Raw genomic sequence first — 9,978 nt, forward strand, 5'->3', positions numbered from 1 at the left:
TACCAGAGTGTGCGTAAATCCTTGCCCGTAGGCGTTCATGTCTACACCCGGAAAAGCGTCTAATGCCCCATCAGGAAAAAGCTTTCTATTTTCCTAGTCAAATTTGAAAGAGCCGCAGCTTTGTGGAGCATCGCTGTGCAGCTGATCGGCGCGAGCAAGAGGATCGTGATGCTGCTGCTGCTGCTACTGCTGAGGCTGTGGGCATGAGTGGTATTAATAGGAGGTCTTGAGTGTCACAGGCTTTCACAGCCGAGACAAATCTAGACCGGGGGGCTTGGTGGAGAGTCGGTGGACACCGGTTAACTTAGGGGGGCTTTCATTCCAGACTGAGCAGTTGGAATAAAGCGAAAAACAACAGGGATCCGCTGCTCATCGGGCTGGCACGATGGAAAACGTACTGGCAGTTCTTAATGTGGGCGATTTTGCCCAGGCTTTCTCTAAAATGGGAATGTTCCCCGTCTTTGATCTTGCGTATTACATAGTGTCCATCCTCTACCTCAAATATGAGCCAGGTGAGTGTTTGACTCCTGTATGAGTGCTGCTCATCACATAGATACAATGACTGACTTCATTCTTAAATGACTACGATTACCTAGAATTTAGTGCATCTAGCATGCAACAGATCACAGTTATAAAGTAACACCAAATAAAAAACAGGTTTCTGACATTTCAGTTATTAAAAAAAAGCATTTGTTCGACATACAATAAAGGAATCTGACTTACTTCTTTCATTGCAGCAAATATTTTAGTACACGTCCTGTGTTTTTGTATTGCCTTGTTGGACCTATAAAGTATGACCTGTTACATAAACTCTAACAGCTCTGCCCTTGTTTCTGCTGCACCCTGACATCCATTGGATTGAAAAAGAATTTGAGTTTTTGAAAAATTTCAAATTTGCCACGATACTTTCAATTATTTCAAACCTAGAGCAGCAAAGCCTAAGGGAGGGTGAAACTTTAGACAAGGCCTGTGCATGCCAGAGATAAATAGAAAGGACTGAAATAGAGAGTCAATGAGCCTCTGAAGCCTCTGATGCAATTTTTGGAGCTGCAGTGTGGTGTCTTCAAACACTTAATAAAATGAGCTGCTTCACAAGTGTTGTACATTTAAACATAGCAGATTTTTAAAATATTATTAAAAAAAGAAGTTTCATTGTATATCACACCTTTACAGTGCTTTTCCTGAGGAGATTTGCATATTTGTGATTGGAGAGAATAAGGGAAGCTGCTCCCTTTGCTGATTAACAAAAGGTTTTTTTGAAAGCTTTTGCTACTGCAATTAAAATACAAACATAATTCATGTGCTCTGGTTGTAATAAAAAGTATTTATAATGATGTTCCAGTATAGTGTGCGGAGTTGTTTTAACTGTGTTTGTTTAAAGTTTTGAACTCTTTTCAGATTAACAAAATTCAAAATATATGCAAAGACATTTCTTCTTTTGATTATATTCCTCATGTTTTGCACTTTTTTTAACTTATGGATTACCCTGGTCTCCTTACCCAATACTTTAAATTTGACTTTCAAATGTTCTGCAGAGCTTAAACTCTCAGCTCTCCGTGTTTATCAGGACGGTGAGCTGTAGTTCATGTTGCTGAACTACAAGAAAAAAGGTTTGTGTCAAAGGTCACCACAGCCCAACAGTTGTGAGGCAGGATGAGCGATTTAGCTGAATGTATTTATAGGCAGAGCAGCATTTCTCATGATCGAATTGCTGTGACGGCGAGCAGCCGTCGCACCAGCAGGCCCTCGCACACCTGTTGTTTAAGACTGCTCACTTTACAGCATGTCTCTAACAATGTTGAAGAGTCGTTAGGTATATAATTACTACCTTTTAAGCTTTGCTACAAAATTCTGCAGCATTGTACAAAGTTTGACATAAATAAATTGAACAGTTATAAGTTAACTTAAACTATTGCAGGTTTGCTCTACATATCTTCTAAGACCAGAGTTTTAACAGATTTTTTTTTATTAATTCCAGGAATTTTCTATCTAACAATAGGAAAGAAAAATAAGACGGAATTAACTAAAAGTCTTAAAAATAGTAATGCTAAAGTGATAAAAGTGGAAAACAAAACCATAAAAAGCAGTGAGAGTGACTGGATGCCACAAAGATACCCAAAAAGAAAGATGATCCATCAATTCCTCCATACATTTTCTCCATACATTTTCTCTATATTTTGAAGCCAGTCAGCCACAAAAGTACACAAATACACCTGCAGTCCTTTCAAACTATTTACAAAGGTTAGAGTCACAAAATAACCTGAATAACATGTTTTTGGAAAACATAAAAATTACACATAACGATTCAGTAAATTTTGCATTTCTATTTAACTTGAAAAACGTTTTTTGGAAATATAGTGTTAAGATAAGTCCAGTAGTTTATATTCCATCCTATTGCATGAAATATCTAGCTTAGAGCACAAGTCTGCAACCTTTAATCTTAAAAAAGCCATTTGGGTCAGTTTTTTGCTGACCAAAACCCAGCAAGAGCCACAAAGTCCCACTTCACTTTTTAGAAAAATACACTTTAAATATGTTTTGGTTCCATTAGGCCTTTATTGCTCAAATGTAGCTCTAATTACAAATATTGAACCAAAACAGTGTTTATATTTCTATGTATGGCAATTTAACATATTCTACTTTTGATAGCAGCACTTACAAGTTTTTTTCAAAATAAAATACAACCTGTGTCAAAAAGCTGAGGCATTTTTATTTGAATTAAAAAATGCAAGAAATCCAAGTCAAGCATGACATTTTCTATCAATATCACCTTGGTGTGTCGTCATGCTTTTGCTGCTTTTACTATCAGATATAAACCGGACAACTTCGGTGTATAATCCAGATAAAATGTCAATACATGTAAATCCAATTAAATACTTCAAGAAACGTTGCCTCTGAACAACAACGAGACACTACTGTGAAGCAGAAGACAAGAATGAGCTTATTCTAATAATAAACCACTCTGACAGGAGATAAAACATTTTACCATCACAATGCTCAGTTATCTAAGATGTTAAACGTCAAAGCAGAAATGACAAAAGTTAATTAAAGTAATTCTAACTACAACCCCCCTTTCTTTTCACAGCCAAAGAGTCACAATGGAGGGATAAAAGAACCACACGTGGCTCCACAGCCTCATATTGCAGACCACTGGCTTAGAAAAATAACAGTTTTTCAGATTTCAAATACAGTTTTTGCATTCTAGAGTTGATCGGGTCAGATTATAGTTACTAAGTGTCAATTTACATATTATAATCATTTAAAGTAAGAATGTGTTGGTGATGACAAAGAATGCTGGCAGGGTGGGACCTGAACAGCTTCACAGGGTTGAGACAAAGATATCGCTCATAGACACATGCTGCTCGTACTGATAACAAACTTTCAAACTGTGAAATGTTTTTTACGTTTTTTGCAAAACAAAGAAATCCTCTAATCATTTGGTATTTATGTAGGAATAAAACAGATTAAAATACATAAATTATGTATAGATACACACAATATTATTATATCTAAAAGCTGGGATTTACTTTTGGAGAAAAGTATTTCTTTTAAAATTACTATTAAGGGTCTTCACAGTTATTTTCCTTAAAATATTTTTCCTATTTCCATTTAAAGACTGTATTAGAAACTCTTTAATCTTTTATTGTACACGTGCCTACATTCAGTGTATTGTGACAGCCCCTTGTGTGTTGCAGGCTCAGTTGAGGTTTCTCGCCGAAGTCCTGTGGCCTCCTGGCTCTGTGCCATGCTGTATTGCTTTGGTAGTTACATCCTGGCAGACATCTTGCTTGGAAGCAGCCCCATTGACTATTTCCAACACAACAGCCACATCCTGCTGGCCTCAGCTGTCTGGTGAGAAAAAAAACTGGAGAAAGTTTCATTTTCACTCACACGAAGAGCTTTCATCAAGCATTGAAGCCTGAGCAGGAGACTAGTTCTTCGTATAGATTTGTGGGTTAGTCAGTCTTGGAAAACTAGCTATCTTGGGTGCTAATCTGAATTTGACTTCCAGTATTTCAGAAGTTAAACTTTATTTTAAACCATCTCAATTTGCTCTAAACGTAGCTTTTGCCTACAGGCAGATGAAACATGGTGGCGGTCCTTAAAGCAGTACAACCAACAAATGAGATACTTTACATTAATATCATTACCTTCATTACTTTCATATCAGTCTAATCCAATCTATTTTATCCACCTTACACAAAGTAACCTTATGCCTTAAAAAATTCAAATGAAAAAACAAACAAACTGCAAGATGCACAAAAATGTAAGAATCCCTATAAAGATTATAATCCATTCATTTTCCAAACACACTTGATCCCTTTTGGGGTCACGGGCTGCTGGAGCGTGTCCTAGTGGCTGTTGAGCAAAGGCAGGACACACCCTGGACAGGGTCCCAGTCCATCACAGGGCCACACTATCACAGACACATATACATACTTTGGGAGTGTGTGAGCAAGCCAGCGCACCCAGCACACATCCATGAGGAAAACATGCAACAAAATGTCATAAAATGGGCGGCACCCAACGGAGCGAAAGACGGTGCCTCAGAGATCGAGTTGTCTTACTTCTGGGTAGGAAAATGAGCTGCGAAAATAACTCATATTTAATTAAATATCATTCTTTAGTGTGCCAAAGGTAATATATTATCATATACATGGATATTTTGTACTATAAAAGGTGTAAGAATAACATAACTACAATATTACTACTGTCACCATCCCTAAAGATGATTTGAAATCCGGCAAAAATTAGTCATGAACACATCTCTGTTGTACGCGTTCAAAAATACACTATAAAAACACATGTGGATGGTGCTGCCATGAAATCCTTTAGGGTTATCCATTATGTTTAAAATGCATTTAGAGCTGTGCTGATGTCCAGTTCAGTTTTGTTAAACTCTCCATGCTAGTGGGTGATTCACTGTTTCTCAAAAACTGCAGCTGGAACTTTTATAATTAAAGTTTGATCTAAACACCGAAATCTGAATACTTCTCTAGAGTTAATTTTGTATTTAGCTTCACACTCAGCTGCCTGAACGACATTCATATTTAACCTCAATTAATTTCACATATTAGCTTTCTGCTAATTAAAAAAAAGTTGTCTAGTTATATTATATATAGCATATATACTTTACTATCGTAATATGCACTTACCAGTAGTTTTTAAATCAGAATAACCAAAAGATTTTTCTTAAGATGAGAAAATTGTCCGAACCTATACTTAATAAATTGTAAAGATTGTATATTTTTTAAAGATTTTATCCAAAGGAATGTGTTTTTTTTTATTTGTTTCCCTCTTCATTAAAGACACACTGATGAAAATTGTCTATTGATGTTTTTAACATGTTCTTATGGTATTTTTTCTCATGATGGACATACAGTATATAGAAAGAAATAAGCTCAAAATAGCATTTCTAAGTATTCATACATCTTTGTTTTCCTCGTTTAAGCTGACATCTGGCTCAAAGCTTTACAGCTGGATAGCTCCGATACTGCTTGCCATTTTTTGTTACACCACTAATGCAATGTGGGGGTTGTGAGGGGTTGTAAGCTAGGGGGAGAGAGTGTAAATAGATGGATGATGGGAAGTGTGAGTAGGCTTGGTCTATTCCAACGTCCACAACTCAGAGGTGAATTTCTGCAGACACCATGTCCTAGAAAACGACATAGATTTTTTTGATTTTGGCTAAAAACTGCATAATTATAATTAAAAGACTACTGGTTACGCTTTTAGGATAAATCAAAAGATAATCGAGGTGGGTATTGGATAAAAGTTTGAAAACGCTGGGGTTACAAAATGTAATGTGAACAAGCCTTTAATACGTATCTTTGAAATGAACAGACATTTAAGGAGGATTTTGACTTCCCGATCCTTCTGCCTTTCTGTCATACACCCACAGGTACCTCATTTTTTATTGCCCGTTGAACCTCTTCTATAAATGTGTGGCTTTCCTTCCTGTCAAACTGGTGTTGGTTGCCCTGAAGGAGGTTGTTCGGACTCGCAAAATTGCAGCAGGTGTTCACCACGCCCACCACGCCTACCATCACGGCTTCTTCATCATGGTGATTGTTGGATACGTCAAAGGTTGGTGATAGAACATATGAGGAACTGTGTCCTGTGACAGTCTGTCCACTTTGTCTTTCTCATGCTTTTTTAGAGCTGAATTTGGGTGCAAAGCCTTGAGTGGTTTGTTGTCCCAGCTATAACAGAGGGGCCCACTGCAGGACAAGAGTGATGACAAGAAACTGTTCTTTTTCTGTCCTCATTTTCTCCCTTCTATTTTTATCCTTCAGGATCTGGGGTGGCTCTTATTTCCAATTTTGAGCAGCTGCTGCGTGGTGTTTGGAGGCCTGAGACCAATGAGATCCTCAACATGTCATTGTAGGTGCATGAAAATAGCAGATCGCTGATTCCTGGCATGGGGCATTGCTTTAAGAGAACAGTCTGTTTTTATCAAATATCTTTGATGAAAACACATGTTTATGACTTTAATAAAAGAAAATGTGCAGAAATTACCACCTTATCCAGAGATATCTTCATTTTCAAATGATACTTTAAAAACATAAAGCTTTTAGTTCAGGTTTCAAATAAAACCAAAACTTATGTAAAAACTTAAAGTTTTCCCTCCGATTTATCAAGTTTCACTGACAAATTACAATTGGTTTTCACAGCCCCACCAAAGCCAGCTTGTATGGAGCCATCCTCTTCACCATGCAGGAGGCTCACTGGCTTCCAGTGTCCAAGAGCACCCTCATCCTTGTCTTCACCCTTTTCATGGCTACCATCAAGGTAAAAATCCGTCTTTGAATTGCTCTGTGTGGGAAAGTGTGTCATAGATGGGGGGAGATTTTAAGATCAAATGCTAACAGAACAAAAGTCAGGATGGAAGTATGTAACATCCATCTAAAGAAATTAACTTGCTTATAATAAGTGCAATATATATTTTAAAATCATTTCTGTCCTATCATTGTATGTCCGGATTACATGTCTGCCTCTAGAGTGTTTGCACCTTCATACGAGTCACTTTGGATTTTAATGCATTTTTAATTGTTGCATCGCTTTGGCTACCAGAGACTGGCACACTGCCAGGCTGTGCTTAAACAAAACATGTCACTATATTTTTAGCAGAACAAAAACACGCTGGATTCAGTTTATCCTTTTAGTATTTAGCATGTTATGTGGAGCCATGGGATGTCAAAAAACAGAATGTTGCTTTCTTAGTGTTCATGTTCACAATGTGGTGTGTGTTTATACATCAGCTAAAACTTTTAGTCCTTAAAGTTTTATTTCCACTGAAGGCAAGATATTTGTTAAGAGTGTGGAAACAGAAAATACTTGACAAATCAAAGCCCCACTAAAAGGAAAAAATCAACTAGCAGAAAGGGGATTTGTTAAAGGATAAAGTGTAAATGAGCATCGAACTTGACTACTTTGAAAAAAGAACTTTTGTTCTGTAGGGAAAAAAGAACAATGAACCAACATAGATTGAGTATTTTGCACGATTCATGTTTTCTTTACAGCGAAGGTGTTAATGGTTTTTGTTCCTATTTTCATGCTATTGAGAAGTATGTGTGAAGTATTAGGGCATGAGATGTCTTGATCTGAAGATCAAGGACACATTCTTTTAGACCAAAATAATATATTAACCTTCAGAAGTCCAGGACTCCGGGTCCTTTTTGACCTTTTTTTCCCCCAAACTTACAATTTGCACATTGCATTAAATTATCTTTAAAACAATTTGTGGCAATGCCTGATAGCCATCTTTTTACGTCAACTCAGATTTTTTCCCCCACACATATGTGTGAATACATTACACAATAATTCCACAATGAACCTGAAACTGGAAAAAAAAAAAATCACAAAAATTAAAATAAAAAACTTTTTATGTTTATTAACAAAGCTCAAACACAGAGAGACTAAATCGAAATGTATACTTTTACGAACAAAGCAAGACAAGGTGAAAACAATCTGAAAAATATACAGCCGATGAGTGCAGGGACTACTGAGGGTTAAATAAATCATTTTATTTGTGTTACAAAAAAATCTTCTTAGCCTTAATAACTAGTTTACATGAAAATTTGGGTTTAGCTTCAAATCCCTGAAAAGTTATCTGCTTTTAAATGTATCTCAGTGTCTTTGTCATTGTCTAATAATTTTCATTTTCTTGTGTCATCAAAGCTGACTTAAATATCGCCATCGTCTAAGCATCTGCATCTGTTTGTCCTCTCAGGTGGTGATGACGGCCCGTCATTCTCACGGTTCCCCCTTCACCCTCATTGAGTCATGGATTTGTCACCTGCTGTTCGGCTCTCCTCTGGCTGGCAGTGAGGAGGACCACCATCACGCTTCCTCTCCTGCCACCCCGTCTTCACCTCTCAAAACCAAGGAGGAGCTGAGCGAAGGCGCACGGAAGAGGAAAGCCAAGAAAGCAGAGTAGGAAGCTGTGCACAGGCGAAACTGCATCTGACTCGCCCTCATGCTGTTCGCAGGATGAGACCCATTCTTTTCTGATGAAAGGGCCCCTTTGATACTCTGTCAAAAAAACCCTTTCTATTGGAGCAACATGGTGCTTTCTGCATTTTAAAAAGCTGGAGGACTCTGAGGCAAACATTTCCTACTCTCAACCTGACCTGGACACTTGTAACCAGCATATTGATGTGTTGGTAAACATGTGTGCTCCATGCTGTGTGGTCATCCAAGTTCAGGAACCACACGATCGCCTTAGGAGGGCCTCTGTTCCACATCTGTACATGTGTTACCAGTTAAAGCCATTTTCTTTTACTCCATTTAAAAGCACAATTTAAGTTAAGAGAGAGATAAAAAAAATGCAACTTAATCAGAAATTAAGTAAAATGAAGCTTAATGAACAAATGAATGTTGGCTTTCTACACTGAGAAGAAAACTATTCCTATCTTTAAATAAAAAATTAAAGAAACATGGTGTCCTGGTGTTGTGTCTCATTTTTTGAGGATAATGACATATCATGAAGCATTAAATTGAAAACTTTGGCTTATTTTTAAACAATAACTAGCTGTTTTTCATTTTAGGAACTTATGAACAAAAAACAAATAAATTGTTTGTGAAGGATTTCAAACTTTGAAACAGTTTTCTGTTTATGGTGAAACACCTGCAGAACATCAATGAAACATAATATGTTGTAATTTTCTTTATGTGTTTTGTGAATTGATTTTGCGTTTTTATTCCAAATTATGTTTAAAAAAAGGATGATTAGCACTTTCATCAAAAACTCAAAGCTGTATTTGGAAAAAATTTAAAACATGTCTTTTTGAATTGGGTCACAACATAAAGTTTAATATCCTGCAAAATTTTCAAAAAACATATGTGACCATTTTTAAGTATCACTGTTTATTTTGATGTACATTGATGTCTTCACTTAACTTACTTTGTGCAGTTCAGCATATTTTTAGAACCGGAAACATAATGAAACAATAACATAAACATATTTTGTTGCTTTAAATAAATATGCACTAACAAGCCTTTATTGAGGAAATCTGTGAAAGATGACCAGCAACAAAAAAATCTCAGAATACCTGGAGATCACTTTCCAAAATTGAATCAGCACTGACAGGAAACTGTGGAATAGAGGTTACTATGAAGTCTATGAATCAAGGAAGGCCCTGCCTCACATTACCCTTCGAGAAAAATAAAATTAAAATAGATATGATAAAGTAAAAAAAAAATTGGGTATTTCCAGTGGTGTACTTTGTGTGTTTTATGTCATTCCAAAAATTTTCTTGAGTAAATTTTGCTAAAGGTGCTTATTTTTTTTATATTTTAGGATCCCAAGCTCAATATAACCTTCTTCAGCCCATTTAATATTGTTATCAATAATCGTTACATCATTACTTTCATTGATCGGAAATAGAGTTTTGTAAAGAAAATTCCAATCTTGCACACAATACTCTGCTGCACCTTTAGGAAGAGCTAGCAAGCCGACAGGTGCTTGTCATCATT

The 9,978-nt window shown here is 36.6% G+C and overlaps 1 protein-coding gene across 1 annotated transcript; it reads left to right on the forward strand.

Moving 5' to 3' along the window:
• Nucleotides 1-219: 219 nt before the first annotated feature.
• On the forward strand, nt 220-8,945 carry tmem38a (transmembrane protein 38A). Its single transcript, XM_004067907.4, has 6 exons — nt 220-512; nt 3,696-3,852; nt 5,903-6,087; nt 6,297-6,384; nt 6,675-6,792; nt 8,234-8,945. Exons 1-6 carry the CDS (start codon nt 386-388, stop codon nt 8,438-8,440), a joined length of 882 nt encoding a protein of 293 aa, XP_004067955.1. The 5' UTR covers nt 220-385; the 3' UTR covers nt 8,441-8,945.
• Nucleotides 8,946-9,978: the final 1,033 nt, after the last annotated feature.

This window comes from Oryzias latipes, chromosome 4 (genome assembly GCF_002234675.1).
Source record: "Oryzias latipes chromosome 4, ASM223467v1".
NCBI lineage: Eukaryota > Metazoa > Chordata > Actinopteri > Beloniformes > Adrianichthyidae > Oryzias > Oryzias latipes.